The sequence below is a fragment of the Schistocerca americana genome, chromosome 8, assembly GCF_021461395.2.
Source record: "Schistocerca americana isolate TAMUIC-IGC-003095 chromosome 8, iqSchAmer2.1, whole genome shotgun sequence".
Taxonomy (NCBI): domain Eukaryota; kingdom Metazoa; phylum Arthropoda; class Insecta; order Orthoptera; family Acrididae; genus Schistocerca; species Schistocerca americana.
The window spans coordinates 507347710-507371679 of record NC_060126.1 but is presented as its reverse complement, the minus strand read 5'-3'; the positions used below and the strand labels follow the sequence as shown (position 1 = coordinate 507371679).

The 23970-nt window shown below is 41.3% G+C and overlaps 2 protein-coding genes across 4 annotated transcripts in view; one reads left to right on the top strand and one right to left on the bottom strand.

Annotated features, from left to right (window-relative positions):
* The window catches only part of LOC124544869 (trichoplein keratin filament-binding protein), a 754849-nt gene that overhangs the window by 13163 nt on the left and 717716 nt on the right, over window positions 1-23970 (top strand). The gene's annotated exons all lie outside the window — the stretch shown is intronic.
* LOC124544868 (serine/arginine repetitive matrix protein 1-like) overlaps window positions 14619-23970 on the bottom strand; it is a 230005-nt gene continuing 220653 nt past the window's right edge. For both annotated transcript variants that reach the window (XM_047123580.1, XM_047123581.1), the window contains one exon: window positions 14619-17693. In XM_047123580.1, coding sequence (XP_046979536.1) covers window positions 17376-17693 — 318 coding nt within the window. In that variant the 3' untranslated portion in view covers window positions 14619-17375. The remainder of the gene's footprint in view (window positions 17694-23970) is intronic.

The window sequence follows — 23970 nt, the reverse complement described above, 5'->3', positions numbered from 1 at the left end:
ATTCCCACCACTAAAACAATTGTAGTTTTCCCAATTAATTGTTGGATGGTTAAAGTCTCCACAGACGATTACAGTATGATTGGGGAACTTAAACTTACGTACAAGTAAACTGAGGTTTTCTCTGAAGTTTTCAGTTACATCAGGAGATGAGTCTGGTGGGCAATAGAAGGATCCAGTTATCATTTTATGCCCATCTCTGATACTGAGTCTTTCCCAATCAATTTCGCATGCAGCTTCAATTTCTGTCTTGGTGGATTTGAGTTTTTGTCTACTGCGATAAATACACCACCTCCATTTCTCATTTGCCTATATTTCTGATATATATTTAAAATTTCCCCAAAAATCTCACTGCTGTCAATTTTCCATAACTAGTATCATGTGAGCTTCGCTACTTTTCACAAGTGCTTCAAACTTTGTTGTGAATGCTTTGGGAGTTTACCATTAGGATTTTAATACTGTCACCTGCGAGAGACATTTCTTTTGATCTTACACTGATACTTATGGGTTTCATACAGCCATTGTTATCTGGAATGGGTGGAGAGTTGCCTAAACTAAAAACCCTTATGTGTACCCCACATGAGTCATCTACCTGAGTAGCAGCCTCTGACATGTAGTGCACACATGACCTGTTTAGGGAGAGCCTACAGTTCTCAACCTTACGGCACAAGTCCAGGAAGTCACAGTCTAGCTTGTCACAGAACTTTCAAGTCTCTGGTTCAGTCCTTTCACTCGACTCAGAACCAAAGGGCCATGAGCAGTTCTGGGGACAATGCTGCAACTGTGGACTTCGTTGAAACTCCACACACAAGGCTGTTCATCAGCCTCTGTAATTGTTACAGACAGTTCTTGAGGGACTTACTAAAAGCTACTTAAAAAGGAGCAAAAGTCCATTGGTCACAGTAATGTGTAGTTGTGGTTTTCATTCATGTTGTTCTAATTGATACCGTCCTTTTTTGTGTATTTTGCCTTCTCAGAAGGTGGGAGGGGGTGATAGTGTAATGTTGTTGTACGGGTGGCAAATGCATAAGGATACCCTGGGCGACAGGGATGGTCCTGCTGGTGCAGTGCTTCATCAGGGGTGAGGGAAGGCATGTAACAGTTGTTCAGCCTCTCAGTCTCTAGAATCGGATGTGGTGTTCTCGAGACAATCGGATATGTGGCTTACTAGTCATAATGGACACTAAAAGCAACAGTGGAGATCTGGGAGATTAGAAATGTGGTACACATTCTAGATGACTTTTCAGAATTATATAAGGAGGCACAGGGAAATAATTTGTGTATGGAGATAAAGGGAGGGTACGAGGATTTGCAGTTCACTTACAGTAAATTAAGGATGCAGTTGGCACAGTTAATAGCTGTGCTTCTGCAAGTCAGGAGTTGGCTGAAGGGGGGCTGGGTAAATGTTGGAGGAAAATTGTTAAAGACAATATTTGAAACAGCAGATGAAGAGGAAGTGCAGGACTTAAATAACACAGTTGTTCAGGTACAGCAAATGGCAAGTTCTATGAAGGATGCCATGGAGTGGCACACAACATGGTTATCAAACTTGGGACAAAGGGTGTCGAATAACACGAGACTAGTATGGGAAATGGTAACAGAGCTAACCCAATGTGCTAGTGAAATGAAGGAAGTGGTGCATAGCTATTTGGAGAGAATACAGAAGCAACTGAGTGAACTGGACAACATATCGAATATAGCAAGGTTGCTACATGGGCTAGTGGACCAACGTGGAGGTACTAGGAATGAAGTGGCAATGTTACAAGAGACGATGTTTCTTGTGATAAATGGATATTGGTTATGCCTAGGGAATACGTGATGTGATCTCATTAAGCAGAAAAGCTGCTTCCTGCAGAAATGCAATGTGCAGTCAGTTTCACAGGAAAATTTGGAATTACTGTTCCATGTGGGTAGGGTAGAGGTGGAAACAGATGGGGCCAGGGAGCATATAAGTGATCCACGTCCCTGTTGCAGGGATAAACTCGGAGTTTTCACTGCTGCAGCATTCACATGTATCCAGTGAAATAGGAGATATTGGGGAAGTCGATACAGATGAGAACATGGGAAGTATTGCTAGTTTCAAAGGACAGGTAGACTCGTGTGGTAATTTCATGGATAGATTTGGAAAGTTCGGCACAAAGGAAGGTTGTGATCTGCCCGGGTTGCCATGTATGAATGAATATGCAGACATGTGAAGCGAGTTTCTGGTAGAAGTAAATGGGACAAACTGTGGGAAGGAGCTTCTGCTAGCTCGAACTTACATCCAGAGGATTGGTGATACTCAGTATTCGTGCTGGAAACTGTGTGGTTGAATAACGATGAAGGAGGAAGTTAAGCAGAACTGAGAAAACTCAAGCTTAGGGAAAGCAGAATGATTGTTAATGGAATGATTTGTGAGGTAATTGGGGTAGATTTTTGGCTTCTGGCCACACTCACAGGCTCAACTGTTGTGACATTGTCACAGCATACGGTGTATTGTCCTGAAGGATCTCTGAGAGTTCTAAGACTTCAAAATTTAACTATTTCAGTAACACACTCAATCCATAACTTGTGCAGTGGTTGACCAAATTAATAAAGTCCCAGCAAGGGAGAATTTTGATTGAACAGATGTGGCAGCATATACACCATATCTAGGAACAATTAGCAGTCCAGAGTGTTAATCGTAAGTGTATCATCAAAAGAGAGGTGGTTTGCTGCACCACCAATAAGTGTAGGTATGGCTTTGGGGAATGGTTGAAAATTTTCGCAGCTACGGCTGGAAGATAGAAGTTAAGGGACCGATGGACCCATTGGCTAGGGGACACTGGCAATGTTCTCAATAAGCAAATAGTTCTGCGAGGCAGGTTTACAACATCATTCGCAAGTGACATGGCTTGGCATGCACTATAAACAAATGTGGAGAAGAGTGTGGAGTAATCAGGTGCAACACAGACTACTGAAGTGCTATGAAAAACCTGTACATTGCAGTTACAATGGCACCTAGCAACTTCTGTGTGGGGGGCCGAAGCTGGCTAGAAAAAGCTGACGTTTAGAACATTCAGCTTGTCCCCTTCACAGATACTATGTCAGAGGTGTAAGAAAAGGACTACAAATAAGGGACCCCAAAGGCTCAAGGCAAACAGTCGTGTCACCATTCTGTCCGCATCAGAAACTAGAGAGAATGAGGATTGTCTAAGTTTCAGGCCAACCACAACTACCATCTGGTCATGAATTTTGATGGCCAGCCGGTCTGCTGAACAAACAGTCAGGCTCTGCTGTGCGAACGCACCATGGCCATGGTGAGACAGGTTTGAAACTTGATGCTATACGGGTACAGAGAGTGGGGGAGGGGGGTGACCAGCCTCCACTCTCACGGCCTCCCAAGACCGAGGCTGTCCTCAAGCACTGACTGAGCTGCCCTGGGTGGGTGAATTCAGCTGGTGAGACTCTACTATGACCATGGTTGTTGGCTGTTACCATTCCACACACTACATTGTTACTAGGAGAAGCAGGTGAGGAACTAGCCAGTTGCACTCCAGAAGGAAGGCACGGGGCCTCTGGCTAAGCCAACACACATTGCCAGAAATCCCACCTGGCCCAGGACTCGAGCCATTATGTCATGAGGATTGAGCAGCTGGTGCTGCAGCAAGTTCTTGCACTGGGCATTTGCACCGACACATGTACGCATGCCACATCACTGTCACCTGGTTCAGCAGGGGTACTGTGTATTCTTTGGCAGAATAAAAGTCAATGCCAAATTTGCTCCAGTGTGTTTACCCATATCTCTGTCATTCTGGTGCATTTCGACCCATTGAGACCAGGGGGTCATAGCAAGTATTACATGATGGGATCATCACTGTAACAAAGATGAAGGGCAAACACTGTTGGATGACAAAATGGAGCAGCAGGTTGGTGACTGCAGTGCTGCACACAACATTCAGTAAGTGATGACATCATTCATGGTGACCACCAGGTGACTGGAGATGATTTTTATTGTATTACCTCCCACAGTAAAGGCAGTATGACAATGATTATTCAACGACAGGGATACTCAAAGGTTTGCGCTTCTTGGGTACCAAGAATGTTAACTATGCAGGATAAAAAGACGAGAAAAATAACTGTCTCGCAACTCTTGCAGCACTTCTGTTTGGAGGGGGAGTAGTTATTGGAAAAAATTCTGACTTGGACAAAACACAAGTTAATTTTTTGAACCAGACTCAAAGACACAGTCAAGGAAATGGCATTATAGAAGCTCTCGAAAGAAGAAAAAGTTCAGAACTGTGTAATTGGCAGGGAAAGTTAAGGCTACAGCATTCTGGGATGCAGAGGATGTGTTTATGGTTGATTTTTTGGGGCTAGGAATGCACAATAAGTTTTTCCAATACGTCAAAATATGTCAAAACTCTCAAACAGCTTAAAGCATGTCTTCAGCGAGTTTGCGCAACAAAAGGTATGGCAGATGTTATGTTTCATAACAGCGCAAGACCACACGCCAGTCATCAAATCACTGAGAACTGGATAGGGAGTGTTGCCTCGTCCCCCATACAGCCCTGACCTGGCACTATCAGACTTAAATCTGTTCAGGCTGCTAAATGAAGTTCATCATGGAATTCACTTTGAAGGTGAAGGTGAGGAGGCTGTGAAAACGTATGTTGGTCAGTGGATTTGGAACCAGGACTGTGCGTTTTATCACACTGGATTACGTGCCCTTGTCAAGATGGATGAAAATTGTGGAAGTGGAGAGAGATTATGTTGAGAAGTCATAAATTGTTTGTCAGTTTTATGGTTTTCAAACTGTGTAGTTGCATTTGAAATTCTTGACAAAAAAAGGACCCTCTTATTGGATGGTGTTAGTCTGTAAACTTCATGCAGATTGTTGTTTAAGGATCCTTGGAAGTCTAACTCTGCACTCTTTGTACATATACCCTTTCCTTTCCTTTAATTTTTTGTTAACAATTTGGACTTGCTCAAAAAGAACTTCCTACTCATTGTGTTAACACCAGATGGAAAACCACCTTGCACTTGGATAAGACTCCTTCAGCTTGTACATGAAGACCTAGACGGTTTTGTCTGTTCCGCTTTCAATAAGCTGTTAGTAGAACTGAAAAATTTGTGTGCTAATCCCCATATTTTCAAATTTGCATTGAAAAGCTTTCTTATTGAATATTTTTTTCATTGCGTACAAGAGTTTGTCACAGTAACTTAAAATCTTGCACTGTAACATCTCGTTCATCGCGTACAAGTTACTATTGGAAAACTTATTTGAGTGTGATTTTTAACTTGTATTGCCTTGTTTTTTTTTTTTAAGTTTTGGTATCCACTTTCTTTGAATTATGTATTAATGATTCCACAGCCAAGTAGCTGTGGCTCACTAGTTGTTAGCACAGATGGGCCTAAGTAGGGAGATAAAGGAAGGTTACTACATAGTTTTTTAAGATATTTAGGATTCACATACAATGAATTCATACAATGAAATGCAATGCAATATCTCAGAGTATTAGTCAGAGCTGTGGGTTACCTTGTGGGCTCTGATACAGATGAAATCTCACAGAAAATGATTTTTCTTTATCTGCTTCTGTTCTCTCAGCTTAATACGAGCAACTGAGTAAATGTATTCAGCAGATAAACTAGCCTAGACAATCAAAGAAATTAGTATAGTGTACTTAAAAATACAGTTGTTAGTATTCTATGTGGTACATAAGAGAATAGAACAAAATGGGATAACTGATGGAACAGCTAACACATCGTGTCAAGAATATTGTGTGGCATATTGCAATACCCACTTTCAAGCTGAGCCAAGGAGCAAAGCGTCAATAAGTCAAGAATTGGCAAGGGGTGAGAAAGCAGAAGTTGCAGTCAGTAAATTTGGGTCTGACCAAGTTTAATTTTCCTTTTAATTCATGCTTACTGCCTCTGATGAGGTAACTTATTGAAATAGTGTACCTGTAATGTTCTAGTTCTAAATGTAGTAAAATGTAAGTTAATGAAGATGAGTAGGAAAAACAAACCCATAATGTTTGGACACAGCTTTAGTAGCGTCCTGCTTGACACACTCACGTCGTTTAAATATCTGGGTATAACATTGTAAAGCAATATGAAATGCAATGAGCTTGTGGGGATTGTAGTAGGAAAGGCAAATTGTCAACTTGGGGTTATTGGAAGAATTCTAAGAAAGTGAGATTCATCTGTAAAGGAGGTCACAAATAGGACACTATAAAGGAGGCCACGAATAGGACACTAGTGCAACATATTCCTGAGTAATGCTAGAGTGTTTGGGCTCCGTACCAGGTCGGTTTAAAGGAAGACATCAAAGCAGTTCAGAGGCAGGCTGCTAGATTTGTTAACGGTGGGTCAAACAACACGCAAGTGTTACAGAGATGCTTGGGAATTCAAATAGGAATCCTGGGAGGGAAGGCAACAGTCTTTTCGAGGAATACTATTGAGAAAATTTAGAGAACCAAATCTGTCGCCTCCAACATGCATTGTGCGTAAAGACCACAAATATAATGCATGAGAATTAGGGCTCTTACAGAGGCATATAGACAGTTGTTTTTCCCTCATTCTGTTTGTGAGTGGAATACGAAAGGAAAGGACTAGTAGTGGTACGGGGTACCATCCGCCATGTGCCATAAGGTGGATTGTGGAGTATCGCTGTAGACAAAGATGTAGATCATTCCAAAACCGAGAACATATAATCTGGAAAGGCAAACGCTTCCTTCTGGGATACATACACTATGTGATCAAAAGTATCCAGACACCCCCAAGCATTGTGCTGCCACCTACTTCCAGGTACTCCATAACAATGACCTCAGTAGTCATTAGACATTGTGAGAGAGCAGAATGGGGCACCCCACGGAATCATGGACTTCGAACATGGTCAGGTGATTGGGTTTCACTTGTGTCATACATCTGGATGCGAGATTTCAACACTCCTAAATATTTCTAGGTCCACTGTTTCTGATGTGATAGTGAAGTGGAAACGTGAAGGAACACATACACCACAAAAGCGTACAGGCTGACATCATTGGTTCACTGACAGAGACCACCAACAGTTGAAGAGGGTCGTAATGTTTAATAGCCAGACCATCACACAGGAATTCCAGACTGCATCAGGATCCATTGCAAGTACTATGACAGTTAGGTGGGAGGTGAGAAAACTTGTATTTCACGGTTCAGCGACTGCTCGTAAGCCGCACATCACGCCGGTAAATGCAAATGATGCCTCACTTGGTGTACGGAGCATAAACACTGGACAATTGGACAGTGGAAAAATGTTGTGTAGAGTGACGAATCACAGTACACAATGTGGCGATCCGTTGGCAGGGTACGAGTGTGGTGAATGCCCAGTGAATGTCATCTGCCAGCGTGTGTAGTGCCAACAGTAAATTTGGAGGCGGTGGTGTTATCATGTGGTCATGTATTTCATGGAGGGGGCTTGCACCCCTTGTTGTTTTGCGTAACACTATCACAGCACAGGCCTACGTTGATATTTTAAGCATCTTCTTGCTTCCCACTGTTGAAGAGCAATTCGGGGATGGCAATTGCCTCTTTCAATGCGATTGAGCACCTGTTCATAATGCACGGCCTGTGGTGGAGTGATTACACGACAATAACATCTCCGTAATGGACTGGCCTCCACAGAGTCTTGACCTGAATCCTATTGAACACCTTTGGGATGTTTTGGAACACCAACTTCGTGCCAGGCCTCAACGACAAACATCAATACCTCTTCTCAGTGCTGCACTCCATGAAGATTGGGCTGCCATTCCCCAAGAAACTGTCCAGCACGTGATTGAATGTATGCCTGTGAGAGTGGAAGCTGTCATCCAGACTAGGGGTGGACCAGTTGAATTCCAGCATTACCGGGAGGGTGCCACAAACTTGTAAGTCATTTTCAGCCAGGTGTCCAGATCCTTTTGATTTCTATTTTATTTTTATTTAAACGTCAGTTTCCCTAGGACCAAATTGAGGAGCAAATCTCCAAGGTCATGGAACATGTCAGAACAAGAAATTATAACACAAAAGTAATAACAGATAAAAATAAAATGTTTATTAACCCAAAAAAAAAATCAAGCCATAAGTTTAAGTAAACGCAATCAACAATACAACAAGAATCAGACTCATTTTTCAAGGAACTCCTCGACAGAATAGAGAGAGTGACCCATGAGGAAACTCTTCAGTTTTGATTTGAAAGCACGTGGATTACTGCTAAGATTTTTGAATTCAAGTGGTAGCTTATTGAAAATGGACAGTATACTGCACACCTTTCTGCACAAGAGTTAAGGAAGTCTGATCCAAATATCCTTTAAGAATGGAAAGAGTTACCCCAAAATATACACTCCTGGAAATTGAAATAAGAACACCGTGAATTCATTGTCCCAGGAAGGGGTAACTTTATTGACACATTCCTGGGGTCAGATACATCACATGATCACACTGACAGAACCACAGGCACATAGACACAGGCAACAGAGCATGCACAATGTCGGCACTAGTACAGTGTATATCCACCTTTCGCAGCAATGCAGGCTGCTATTCTCCCATGGAGACGATCGTAGAGATGCTGGATGTAGTCCTGTGGAACGGCTTGCCATGCCATTTCCACCTGGCGCCTCAGTTGGACCAGCGTTCGTGCTGGACGTGCAGACCGCGTGAGACGACGCTTCATCCAGTCCCAAACATGCTCAATGGGGGACAGATCCGGAGATCTTGCTGGCCAGGGTAGATGACTTACACCTTCTAGAGCACGTTGGGTGGCACGGGATACATGCGGACGTGCATTGTCCTGTTGGAACAGCAAGTTCCCTTGCCGGTCTAGGAATGGTAGAACGATGGGTTCGATGACGGTTTGGATGTACCGTGCACTATTCAGTGTCCCCTCGACGATCACCAGTGGTGTACGGCCAGTGTAGGAGATCGCTCCCCACACCATGATGCCGGGTGTTGGCCCTGTGTGCCTCGGTCGTATGCAGTCCTGATTGTGGCGCTCACTTGCACGGCGCCAAACACGCATACGACCATCATTGGCACCAAGGCAGAAGCGACTCTCATCGCTGAAGACGACACGTCTCCATTCGTCCCTCCATTCATGCCTGTCGCGACACCACTGGAGGCGGGCTGCACGATGTTGGGGCGTGAGCGGAAGACGGCCTAACGGTGTGCGGGACCGTAGCCCAGCTTCATGGAGACAGTTGCGAATGGTCCTCGCCGATACCCCAGGAGCAACAGTGTCCCTAATTTTCTGGGAAGTGGCGGTGCGGTCCCCTACGGCACTGCGTAGGATCCTACGGTCTTGGCGTGCATCCGTGCGTCGCTGCGGTCCGGTCCCAGGTCGACGGGCACGTGCACCTTCCGCCGACCACTGGCGACAACATCGATGTACTGTGGAGACCTCACGCCCCACGTGTTGAGCAATCCGGCGGTACGTCCACCCGGCCTCCCGCATGCCCACTATACGCCCTCGCTCAAAGTCCGTCAACTGCACATACGGTTCACGTCCACGCTGTCGCGGCATGCTACCAGTGTTAAAGACTGCGATGGAGCTCCGTATGCCACGGCAAACTGGCTGACACTGACGGCGGCGGTGCACAAATGCTGCGCAGCTAGCACCATTCAACGGCCAACACCGCGGTTCCTGGTGTGTTCGCTGTGCCGTGCGTGTGATCATTGCTTGTACAGCCCTCTCGCAGTGTCCGGAGCAAGTATGGTGGGTCTGACACACCGGTGTCAATGTGTTCTTTTTTCCATTTCCAGGAGTGTAGTACCATATGACATAAGCGAATGAAAATAAGCAAAGTAGACTAATTTTTGTCTTGAACAATCACTCACATCAGATATTGTTCAAATAGTAAAAATGGCAGCATTAAGTCTTTGAACAAGATCCAAAACGTGGGTTTTCCGTGACAGTATACTATCTATCTGAACATCTAGAAATTTGAACTGTTCAGTTTCACTAATCATATGCCCATTCTGTGAAATTAAAACGTCAGGTTTTGTTGAATTGTGTGTTAGAAACTGTAAAAACTGAGTCTTGCTGTGATTTAGCATTAGTTTTTCTGCAAGCCATGAACTTAAGTCATGAATTGCACTGTTTGAAACCAAGCCACTACCAAGCTAGTGTCATCAGCAAACAGAAATATTTTAGAGTTACCAATAATGCTAGAGGGCATATCATTTATATAAATAAGGAACAGGAGTAGCCCCAACACTGGTCCCTGGGGCACCGCCCCCCCCCCCCCCTCCCCCACTCTCCTACTTGACCATACCCCATTCAGAGCCCACATCAGCCATTTTCAACATTGTGAATAACGACTGTTTGCTGTCCATTGCTAAAGTAAGAAGTGAACCAACTGTGAGCTACGCCTCGTATTCCGTAATGGTCCAACTTCTGGAGCAATATTTTGTGATCAACACAATCAAACGCCTTAGTTAAATCAAAAAATATGCCTAGTGTTCAAAACCTTTTGTTTAACCCATCCAGTAACTCACAGAGAAAAGAGAATATAGCATTTTCAGTTGTTAAATGACTTCTAAAGCCAAACTGTACTTTTGATAGCAAATCGTTTGATATAAAATGATCAATTGTCCTTACATACACAGCCTTTTCAATAACTTTAGCAAACACTGATGGCATAGAAATAGGTCTAAAATTGTCTACATTATCCCTCTCTCCATTTTTATAAAGTGGCTTTACTACTGACTATTTTAATCGTTTAGGAAACTGACTATTCCTAAAGGAAAAATTACAAATTTGGTTAAATACAGGGCTAACATGTGCAGCTCAGTACTTTAATATTCTGTTAGGCACTCCATCATATCCATGAGAGTCCTCAGTCTTCAGTGATTTAATTATTGACTCGATTTCCCTCTTGTCTGTATCACAGAGGAGTATTTCAGACATTAATCTCGGAAAGGCATTTGCCAGGAAAGTTATATGATTCCCTATAGAAACTAAATTTTTATTTAATTCATCAGCAATGCTCAGAAAATGATAGTTAAACACTGTACATATATCTGATTATCAGTAACAGAAATATTTTTACTACAGTCTGACTTTATATCCTCGACCCTGTGCTGCTGACCAGACACTTCCTTCACAACTGACCATTGGTTTTAATTTTATCCTGTGAATTAGCTATTCTATTTGCATACCACATACTCTTTGCCTTGCTAATAACATTTTTAAGCACCTTACAATACTGTTTGTAATGGACTACAGTAGCTTGATTATGACTACTTCTAACATTTTGATATAATTGCTGCTTTGTTTGATGTGATATCCTTATGCCACTAGTCAGCCACCTGGGCTGCCTATTACTGCTAGTACCCGTTTAGAACGTTGTAATGGAAAGCAACTCTCAAAGAGCATGAGAAATGTGTTAAGGAAAGCATTATATTTATCATCTATGTTAGCGGCACTATCAACATCCTGCCACTTTTGTTCCTTGACAGGGTTTAAAAAACTCTCTAATGCTGTTGGATTAACTTTCCTACATAGTTTGTAATTATAAGTGACATCTGTTTGAGTACAAAAGCCTTTTAGTGTTAAAATTTGTGCATCATGGTCTGAAAGGCCATTCACCCCTTTACTAACAGAATGCCCATGTAGTAATGAAGAATGAATAAAAATATTGTCTGTGGTTGTGCTACTGTTCCCCTGCACCCTAGTTGGAAAAAACACAGTCTGCATCAGAACATATGAATTTAGGAGATCGACAAACATTATTTTTCTTGCACCATCATATAAAAAATTTATATTTAAGTCACCACATATAACTAATTTCTGGCACTTCCTACAAAGTGAATCAAGAATCCTCTCTAGCCGAGCAGAAATGCTGTGAAATCAGAGTTAGGGGACCTATAAACAACAATAATTAGACATTTCGGTTCACTAAATTCAACTGCTTGTGCACAATATTCAAATATCTGTTCAGTGCAGTGCCATGATACGTCTATGGACCCAAATGGAATACTGTTTTCATACATAGCCACTCCCCCACCCCACAAGGAACTCCTTGAAAAACAACCAGCTAATCTGTATTGTGGTAAAGGAAGCCTCTGAATTGTCAAATTATTTAAGTGGCACTCTGACATACCAATAATTTCAGAGTCAACATCTATAAGCACTTTACTAACGTTATCTCTAATACCTCTTATATTTTGATGAAATATGCTAATTTCTTCTCTACTTCGAAACATGACGTCCTCTGAAGGTGAATCCTTAGAGGGACTTCCTTTAAGCAGCTATACCTATCAGCTGACTTCAATCTAAAAAAAGGTGCATCTCTAACACCAACTACTACAGGAATTCCTCCATGAGTGATCCCACCACCACCCACTACACTGTCACCTATAAGCTTTGCCAGCCTCCCCTTCAGATACCTGTTGAGGTGCAGGCCACACCTAGTGTAACTTGATGTACTGATAGACCCAACTGGCACCACTGAAACGTGACCCGTGCCCTCTGCCATCAGCGCTCTCCCCAGCCCCACATTAACGCGCCTAACAGCCACATTAAGACAAGGCTGATCATCACGCTGAAACAGTTGCACGAAATGCACATTAGTGCCACCAGTTTGAGTAGCCATCTTTACCAGGTCACCACCTACATCATATTCCTCGTCCCTATCGAGACTGTTCCCTGCTCCACCCGCTATCACTATCTGACCCTCCTTCGTAAAATCCCTAGTGTATAATACACAGGACCATAAAAATATGGGGATTTTAATGAAGAGGAAGCTTTAATGTTTTTCAGAATGTCTTGCTCAATCTCTTTGTGTTTCATGAAAGACTAGCTGCAAGTGTTCCCATTATTACTATCATTGTATGTTCTAATTAAATATTGTCCAAAGAGTCCTTGGTGGATTATGGATAGTTTAAGTAGCAAAGGTAATGACCTAAACCTAAAATGAGCTAAATAACCTAGAGACTGAGAACAAGGAATCGTCCTCCAGAGCTGTGGAGGTGGTTACATTCTCCCAACGAGACAGCTCGACTGGAAGTCAAAAGCTAGTAACTTTCTCTGTATTGCTTATTGGTTATCAGTGGCACACCACCTCAACTTTTTGATGAATAGTTGCCTTTAGCCCGTAGACTGTTTATATTCAGATTAAACAATTCATCTGATATTGACTGCAACACCAAGGTTACGTATGACTGAAGCCATGTTATGTACAAGACGAACACAAATGATTAAAAATAACGGAACTGTACATGTGTTTAGAATTCAGTATGATGAGATGCTCCCATATCCTGCAATCAGAACCAACTCCTAAATTTAGCACAGAATGAGAGAGTGATGTATCTCCCTCTGTGCAATGTTTTGAGAGTCCACAAAGAACCATCTGTTGTTGGGGATGTATAGTGATGAGCAAGTTACTAATCAAAAATATTCTGCCAAGTTCATTGGACAGCATGTCAGGTGAATATGCTTGCTGTGGCAGTAGTGCTACACTGCATTCTTTGAAGAAGGCTTGTGTAATCCACTCCAGTTCTGACTGGTGTTATCTGGGTGAAATATAAATGTGGAGTTATCTGAAGGAAAGGGGGTGCCTCAACTTTTAAACACTCTGTGGGGTTATGTTTTACATTCACATCACCATCAGTTTGTGAAAGTTGAGATGCTGTGCATTATTCAGTGGTGTCCAAGCTGTCACAGTTGGCATTTGTCAGCTCAACAAACACTCTGCTAGATTCTTACCACCAAATCAGTTTCTAACATGTGTGGCTGTATCTGTAGCACAGCAACTATTGAATGAAAATGAGGAAGCAGCAGTTTTTTCTCTACATTACTGATTTAAGTGTAAATAAATCAAGCACAAATATCATCAGGAAGCATAGTGATAACTTATTCTTAATACAGTTTATTACGTTTCTAGTAAGCTTTATTTCGATGCACTCCTTAATTACATTAGTTCTTTGTCTCAATGTACTCGCTTCAGAACCCTCTAATGTGTGTATAATTTTGGCCCCAAAGCTTTGGAGCATCCTGATACTCTGGTAGCTTTTGATACACATCTTATAGTGCCAGTGTTTCATAACCTTATTATTTTTATTGAAACAGTTATGTTCTTTGGATACAGTCTATTGCTCAGTGATTCTTATAAACTGAGATGTACTCAGCATTACCTCTCCAACAGTGGCACTCATCTCCTCGCCCAGAAGTTCACGCTATCTGCTGTAAACATAAAGTGTGGGAAAATTTATTTTAGGGTGGTTGCAGCTAGTGTAATTCAAATAATTTGACAGAGATATTGTCGACTAGTCATTTCCACCTTTCAAAGCTTGACTGTCCATACTTTAATGTGTGTGAGCGATAGATACCATGTGGTGTTAACATCTAAGCTGACCGGGTTTTTGTGCTAGAGTAGACAGCATACTTTTTCGGTGAAGTTTACGTTCAGACAAGAAGTAAACTTGGTAACTTACAACATACTTAACTTGAGTCTTGGGTGTATTTAAGGAAGATGGGTGACTGTTTCTTGAAAATGTTTTGTGGTGTTTTTGAAAGATAGTTTGATTGTACATCTTTTGTGTAATATTTTTGTATTTCTGTTATATAAAAATACATAATGAATCCTTAAAAGTATCTAATATTTTGATATTAATTGGGTTATGGAAAACTGTCAGTTACATAATTCTTGTTAAACAGCTAAGAGCATTTTTTATTACTAATATCACTTAAAGCTGAATTTCAACATATAAAAACATCAAAAATACAAACTTTTAAATTTTTCTTTCAGTAGGAATTAAATACACTCTGTTTTGAGACCATTCACATGTATAAAAATGCCAAGAATGTGTCCCATTATTTTAGGGATGCTTAATTAACACTATAATCATTTTCATCAGATCTTACAATCTGATTAATTGTTACAGAAAAATATCAACTTCTGCAGTTAACTGTAATTGGTAAGAAAAGAAATGGTCCATTAGTATTTGCACAAAATACCAAGTACCCACTGCATTACCAGTGTATAATTAAGAGGTTGCTACTAAATGAAGATTGTGTCAAGAGTTCTAAGCCTTGTTTCAGAAAAAGTATCTTCCGTAGAATCATCGGTAATTAATTTCCTCTACAGTTACTTCAAAGGAACATATCAGTGTAAAAAATTTAAATATTCATTTATTCTTGAAGTGCTTTATCATTTGAGTGATAACTGTCTGAACGTTTCAGATTATTATTGCGTGGTTTTCATTTTGGTACTTTTAAAGCAACAGTGACTAGAGGACGATATTGCCATATGTAATATTTTACGTTCTGTATTCGTGGTTGTGGGATACATTCTCTGCATATATTCCTTACATCATTCACATACAATAAAAGTTTCTATAGTACAGCACATTGCACAAACAACATTTTTTAAAAAAAAGAATAGGTCCGTATGTCTCATCGATCAGAGACGTTAGAACATGTCGGTCGAGAGTTCAATGTAGACTTTGCAGCTTGAACACAGCCAGGACCACATATTTTGTCACTTAATATGTCCAATACAGAACATGTTTATGATGTGGTGTCAGTGAAGAGCTGTAATAGATTTCTTGGATATACATAGTAAAGTGAGTTTTGTTATTTTTTATGTTCATCGTAAACTATAAACATATTGTAGCTTGAAAACTTCAAAAAGACATAAGCTTGTTAGTTTGAAAATTCGTTTGTTTGAGTTATGTGTCTAAGGAATGTTTGTGTTCATCTTTCTTCTGCCAATGAAATGAGCTGCTTTTGGAGAATGTTGCAAATACACTGCACTCCTGTTATTCTTGCTTTTCATGCTTTGTGACACTGCTGCTGTTTCCATGAGTACAGCATATCAGTGGTGTGGCTCCTATGCAGTATACCATAATGCAGATTTATCAGTGAGATAGTTTCTTGAAGACACATCTAAAAACTGGCTACTATAGTTCATCAGTAATTCCACTCTTACAGAACTCAGCTGCAGTAAACGTAATAAATATTTTAAAACTGTCTTACATATCATTTTCTGTGATTGTTAGCATGGTAAGATGTAAGACAAAGAACCTCTGTGGAGATCGGGGGATATTAGTGAAATTTCCGTTTGAGAGTGGGAAGGACGCATTGACTCAGAAACTAGAGGAAGAAGAAGAAGAAGAAGAAGAAGAAGAAGAAGGTGGATAAATGCAGTTTCATCAGAATGAATCATGAATGGTAGTGAAGTGAGAAGATTGTGCTGTCTACAGTTCTGTTTTTCTGCTTGCCTTTGCTCACACTATGCTCCAGTATAATGGATTGGATTGTCTGATTTGTTTCTGAGATACTATTGAGTATCAACCCATATTTGGAGAATCAAATTCCCTCTCTGTAACAGACCAAAAACTGGATATATACTTTGAAGACTGAGCTTACGAGTGAGATCGTCAAATATATACACTTTGAAAGACAGTGCCACCTCCATTCAGGTCTAGGGTGTTCACATGATCCCGGAAGAACTGGCACTGCTGCAAGAAATAAGGTTGCAGTGAGACTATAGCCAGGCTTTGGGGTCGAAAAGAAAAAAATAACTAATATTCATCTTTATAGTATGCACTAAGTTAGGCTGTATGCCACTTGACATGTTGTGCTCTGTGAGGAACTGAGCAAAGATTTTTGTAGTGAGAGTCAAACATATTCATATATGCTTTCTCCTTAAAATCATGTGTTGTTTTCTGCCAGGAATAGTTCTGGTTACTTGTGAATTGTACTGAAGCATAATGACGGTTAACGTGGATATTGATTAAGTAAGTAATATTGGAATAACCTGCTTGTGTAGATTATATCATAGAGCAATGGCTTCCATGACGTGGAGGTGAGCTGTCCTCGTGGCTGTTGAAACTAATACATTGACTATTCTGGCTGTGGTTGTCAGAACTCTTAAGAAGCAGATGCTCGATTGCCAATTTCCGATCTCTGGTTAAAAAAAACTACACAGGTTATTAAACCAAACAGAAGAAAATCTGCAGACAGGTGTCGTAGATGACACTCTCAACTTACTTCAGAATGATGTGGTGAGAGGACGGCATCCAGCTGCGGAAACGTAATAGTAATGAGAAACGTGTGACGGTTGAGTGCCTGCCTCGTGTTAACCTCGAAGTAGGAACTAGCGTCAGCAAAGACAGGGACCAGATGACTACAATCAACTGCCACGACACTGACTGCATGTTGTTAGTGTCGACTGATCAGAAATGAGCATTTTTAAACTTGCTCTGGTCGTATTTGGAAATAAAGCTAACTCTGAATGTTGGAGCAGGTCATGTATTTGCTGCATCCTCGGAATCGGCAGGTGGTGCACTGGAGCGTCCAACCCGCAAAGTCTCGGCGTGTCCAGGGAGAGACAGCAGTCTTCGTTCGTGTCGCAGCGCCCCCACTCGGAGCTGCCCGCCTCCTCGGGCCGACCGGACTCAGCTCAGCCCAGCTCGGCCAGCACGGAGTTGAGGTCCTCCTGCAGCGTCAGCGACATCTCCTTCTGCTTGAACAGCTCGTCCTTGAGCCGGTCGATGTTGGCCTTGAGCAGGAAGTTGCCCTTCTTGAGGGCGGCCAGCGCGTTCTCGTGCCTCTTGGCCCTCTCCGTGAGGTTCTGCTTCCGCTTCTCCGGCGGCGCGTCGGGCGCCAGGTCTCCGTCGCTCTGCTCCTCCTCGGACTGCTCGCTCTCAGACTCTGATTCGCTTTCCGTTTCGCTCTCCTCTTCCTCCTCATCTTCGTCTTCCTCGTCGTCTTCTTCCTCCTGAAACAGAGAGCCAGGTTCAACATCTCGGAAAAAATTGTGCGTTCGCACCAGGGTAATAATAAAATCTTTAGCAAAATAAGATTGATCTGCAGGGGTTGTTCCACTCAAAATATCTGTAACACACTAACTGTAATATATAAGTATCAAATAATAAAAGTACATCAGTTGCTATTTTTCAATACCTATCAATATACTTGTGTATGTAAATCAATGCATCTTATTTTTTTAGAAGCACTGTTTGTAAAATGAATGCTGCAGCTAACTAACGCCATAGTTAACAAAAGGGGCACTCAGTTACGCGTGTTTAATTCGACGAATTTACTCGAGAGACTCCTGTGGCTGGGCAGACATCATAGGAGTAGCAAAATGTTCACTTTAGCTTGCCATCACCTCTTTTAAAGGCTCCACAGATCCCTACGATAAATGCTTTGATACACTGGTAACTATAATATGTTTACATACAAAAGTTTTTAATCTGTCACTTTACCGCAACTATCAAGAAATTGGAATTCAGAAAAATATAATCTTTGAAAAGCGTTCTACAAAAAATTTGAGACACATATGTCATGCAATTGGATTAGGAACTATAATAGCAACAAACTCTCACAAGTTTGACATCATCTCACATTTACGCAATATAAAATAGGGGTTTGCATTCATCATTATCAGTATTTCGCCTGAAACTAAGGTGGTGCGCTCAGAAACTGTTGCTGTGTGGGCGTGTAAATGAAGGAGAAGGTGTTTCTTTGTCATTTCCGCCTTCATTCAGGAAGTTAGTATTAGTCGCTCTTTACTTAGCGCGGTGGGAAATTTGTGATAAGTTCCTAAGGGACCAAACTGCAGAGGTCGTCGGTCGCTAGGCTTACACACTACCTAAACTAACTTACGGTAGGGACAAAACACACACACACACACACACACACACACACACACACACACACACACACACACACACACACACATCCAAGGGAGGACTTGAACCACCAACGGGGCGGGGTGGGGGTGGGGGGGACCCGCGCGAACTGTGGCAGGGCGCCCAGACCGCCAAGCTATATGGCCCGGCGCAGAGGGAGGGAGTGTCGTGGTGGTGGTCCCCTCTGTCTTGCGATACTCTTAGCTTCATTTGTTTTGTTGCTCCTACTTGTGGACTATCGAATCGTCATGGATTTGTTGTGCCAGGTGCACCTTTACTTGGCAGGAATGTTTTCTACAGGCAATCAGGATGCAAGGCCGCAAAGTTTGTAATTTTCTGGGTTCTTCTGCCATCTTCGCGACTCTTCGTTTTTATGTTACTTCATTCCCTAAAAGATTGTTGAGAAATTTGGAATTTTATTTATCCAAGAATATAAACGTTTTCACGACTCTCTTCTTTTAGCGGAGGGGAGGGAGGGATGACCAGCCGTAGCACCCTTTATCCGATATATTTTAGGTAGAACCTTCTAAAGGAGTACTTACTGACGATGATATTCACACTGGAAAAACACAATCTGTAGTTTCGTAAACACCTCACTTTAGGCCATAATAATCCAGGAGAGAAACAAATAAAGTTATTCTGTCATATTGACATAACTCAAGCGGTAGTTGGAATAAAGACGGGCCCTATTGACACCAGAGCAGCGCCTTTCTCTCTGTAGCGTGTAGCGGGCATCTGTTTTATGATTTGTCTCTCCATGTGTAAGAGTCTCTTCATATTGGCGTACTGCGTTCTGTACTGTCTGTGCTATATTTTTGGGGGGAAGCGAGCAGTAGCTGTAGCTGTGTATGCATACCGTTCTGAATTTCACTGCCTCTTTCATAATCATTCAAAGCGCCTGACGTTCCAAAAGACCAGAGTCCTGCATGATCAGGTCTGCAGAATCCCCGCAATGTGTTTATAGTACTCCACATTTCATTTCTGGAGAAATTATAAACCCACGTGCAAAAATATTTGCCTGGTTTCTTGTTGCAAAACCTTACTTATGCGACAGTCTCTTATAATAGCAGCATCTCACTGTGTTACAAAGTAAATATGTTAGGTATATTTTCCAAGTACTTCTATGGCTATGTGCAAGGTATTTACAAAGAAGTCTATTTTTCCTTTTTATTGTGACAGATGAACTTGGTTCCATGTTGTAAGTTTCCAGCCAAATATACTGATACACATACACATATCGATAGTATCACCTCTTAAGAATCTTTGTATGCACCAGGAAAACTTGGCAAGCAGATATGAAACTGCATTAATGCCATACTGCTCTAATATTTGACACCAGAACTATACGTGCATGCACGCTGCCAAACACAACATGTTTTGTTGTTAAGAAACTGGACAAGAACAAGTGTGTACCTAATTAGTGTTGCGTTATTGTTGTCGTGGTCTTCAATCCGAAGAGTGATTCGATATAGCTCTCCATGCATTTTAACACTAGAGCGGCGGAAGGGGTGAAAATGACCCCTGTCATACGTTTTTCGTTCATTGTCATATCCAATTTATTTACTTCCTTGATGAAATTATATTACTTCTAATTTTTCTCCTCTTTCTGAAGATGTTTTAGTATTTACAAAATATTTTAATTTTCTTCGCCATTTCATTCAGTATACCTAGAACGGCGGGAGGGGTCAATTTGACCCCTCTGTAATTTATGTTCTGAATATAAGTAAATTATCCGACAATACAGTGGCAACAGCGAGCAGTAACGCAGAGCAGTTGCTCCTCATTGTTGCAACTTGGCACGTGTACATTCCAGTCCGCCACTGCTTGTGTTGTCACTGAGGCAGTCTTTGTCCGCGGAACACGTTTTCGAACATGTATCGTCAGCATGGACTTTCTGATGAAGAAGTTTTATATCTCTTAGAGAATTCCGAAGTTGAATTGGAAATTGACTTCACTGATGAAGATGATGATTATGTACCTGAGACAAGTGAAGATGAAGACATTGTGAACGATGGGCGATTAGTGGAGGAGGATTCAGATGCTGATATACGTCAGTCATCACCTCTTTCAACCCAGCAGGTACAGATGGAAGTGTCTAGAAAGATAATTGCAAGGGATGGAACCGTGTGGCAGATTGGAAATTACTCATCTTCTGGAAGGCGGTCAGCTGTGAATGTTCTGAAGGAGAGAGGAGGTCCCACTGCTTATGCTTGCCAACGAGTAGACAGATTTGTCATCAGTGCCTTCCGTCTCATTTTTGATGAAACACTGCTGTGTCTCATGAAGAAATACGCGGAATCAAATCCTCGAAAAGTACTAAAAAACAATGACTGGGCTGTGTCACTCGAGGAACTGGAGAAACTGATAGCCATCATGTATGTTCGAGGTCTGTTGTGCACAAAAGGTATGTCTATGGATTATCTCTGGTCGCACTCGTGGGGGCCTGCTTTTATCAAGGATATTATGCGAAAGGACAGATTTCAGAAGCTTCTCAGATTTCTCTGTTAGGTGAAAAATCAACCCGGGCTGAACGCCTGGCAGCCAACAAATTCGCTCTAGTATCTGAAATTCGGGGAAAGTTCATTGAAAAGTATTTGCGCCTACCACCCTGGACAAATATAACCACTGACTAGCAGCTGTTACCAAGCAAAGCAAAATGCAGGTTGATTCAATTCATGTCCAACAAACCAGACAAATATGGTGTCAAATTCTGGTTGGCTGTAACTACAAAGTAATGTTTTCCTATACCTCGGCATAGAGGACACGCAGAGAGAGAAACAAACTCTTGGAGACTATGTCATTCTGTGTCTCATAGAGCCATTTGTAAATCAAGGAAGAAATGTGACCACAGACAACTTCTTTACGTCTCTTCAACTTGCTAAAAAGCTCAAAAAGAAAACTTCAGTAGTCGATGCAATGAACAAGATCTGCCGTGAAATCCCCAATGAAGTAAGGAAGCCGAATGCTAAAATATGCTCCACCACAATACTGGATAATAGTGGCAACACAGACTGCACCTTACAGTACACCAAAGAAAGAAGAATAAAAATGTCATTCTTTTGAGTTCGCTGCATGCTGAAGTAGCAATAAGCAAGGAAGGAAAGAAAAAACCTGAAACTGGAACATTCTACAAAGCAACAAAGTATGGGGTGGACATGGTCGATCAAATGAGCCATAAATGTACTATGAAGGTTGCATGTAAGAGATGGCCAATGCATGTCTTCTACAACATAGTGGACATTGCGGCAATAAATTTATGGGTCATCTACAACATTGTAACGAACAAGAAAATGGAAAGGAAGTAGTTCATACTTCAACTGGCAAATGAACTCAAGGGAACGAAAGAGCAAGAACATCAGGCAGAGGAAGACAGTATGGGACTGAAATTACCTAGAAAGCGGAGGAAATGTCAAATCAGCCTCTGTAAAGACAACAAGACCAGCGAAAACTGTGTACAGTGCCACAAAGCCGTGTGCGAAAAATGTGCTTGTAAAACAGAAATCACCTGTGCTAAGTGCGTCTAGCAGCTTCAAATGACTTGAGTGGAAAGTAATACAGAGCTGTTCGTACAACACATGTGAGAGTAAAATGAAACAAATATACTAAATGTGTCTAGAAGGTTGTATGAATAGTTAATAAAAAAATTGTATAATACATTGTTGTTCAAATAAATTAGTAATTATTATTTCTAATTGTAAATACTTGTTGAGATTACTAGAAATAAAGTATGGATTAACATACACTAAAAAATTGCTTGTATAAGTCAAATATGAAAATAATTTATGTGGGGTCAAAATTACCGTTCTAGTGTTAAACGTGCCCATTGTATTCAAGCCTTGATGTCTGTCTAGAATTCCTCCGCCTCCCCCCCCCCCCCCCCCTACACACACACACACACACACACACACACACACACACACACACACACACACACACACACACACACACTCTTTCTTACAATTCCATATTCAGATTCATTCTCTTAGTCAAGTTATGCTGCCATAATTTCTTTTTTTCCCCAGTTCGATTCAGTACGTTCTCACATATTATTCCACCTACCCATCTAATCTTCAGTATTCTTCTACAGTACATTATTTAAGACTCTTCAGTTCTGAACTCCTTATTGTCTAAGTTTCACTCCCAAACAATCTGCACTATAGACAAATACTTCCACAAAGAGTTCCAGACACTTAGTTTATATTAGAGTAGGATAGCGCGCGCTGCTTCACTCGCGTAGACTGTCCTTTTAAGTGAAGTTTTATGTTCACAAAATAAAACACCTTCTGAGCTTTTCACGCTGATTAAGGCAATAGACGCATAGTCTTTTCAGGACGTATTTCCGGCCAAAAAGCGATTCTGTTGGCTTCAGTCCAGTCCAAAGTTTTTGTTAATCAGGCCTTTTGTGTTCTCAGGGAGATATTTCCATAGCAAATCCCATAACATGTATTTCTCAATTCTAACTGAGAAGTGAAATACCAGTTTTCATAAATTTACCTTCAAATATTTTTAATGTAACGAAATGTTTTCTTAAAAATTTTGATCCCCTGTTGTACATGTTAGGGGTAGAATTTCCAGAAACACTGAAACACGTATTGATTTTTTAAACAGAAAAGTCAAATATCAATTGCCATAGATGTAGCCTTAAATATCCTGTAGTTCTTCAGTAATTATTTGCTTTCAAAAAAGCCTTTACCCAATGTTTTATCCCCTTAGTGGGTGAGTTTCCAAAAAATACTAAAACATATTTTTTATTTTCTGACTGAGAAACCAAATACCAGTTTTGTAGTTCTAGCTTCAAAAAAGCCCTTGATAGCGACATACTTTCAAAAAGCCTTTCATCTCCTATTTCACCTCCTTAGGAGTGGAATTTCGGACAATCTTCTCATAAACGATGGGTACAGTATAAGACCAACACCCTCTCCAATCTTCAATTTTCCATCCTTAGCGATGTTGCCTGGGTGATGATGAGTCAGTCTGTCAGAACATTGCCTTTTATATACAGAGATTTTTAACAAATTTCTGCTTTTCAGAACTGCTTTCTTTGCTGCTGTCAGCCTGCATTTTATATTCTTTCTACTTCGGCCATCACCTGTTACAGCAAAACTCATCTACTAATTTTAATGTCACATTTCCGTATCTAATTTCCTCAGCATCACTTGATTTATTTAGATCACATTCCATTACCCTTGTTTTTCTTTTGCTGATTTTCATCTTCTTCTAATTATTTTTTCAAGTCAGTATCCGCTGCATTCAGCTGCTCTTTGAAGTCCTTGGCTGTCTCTGACAGAATTACAATGTCATCGGCAAACCTCAATATTTTTATTTCTTGTCCCTGAACTCTATTTCCCTTTCCAAAGTTCT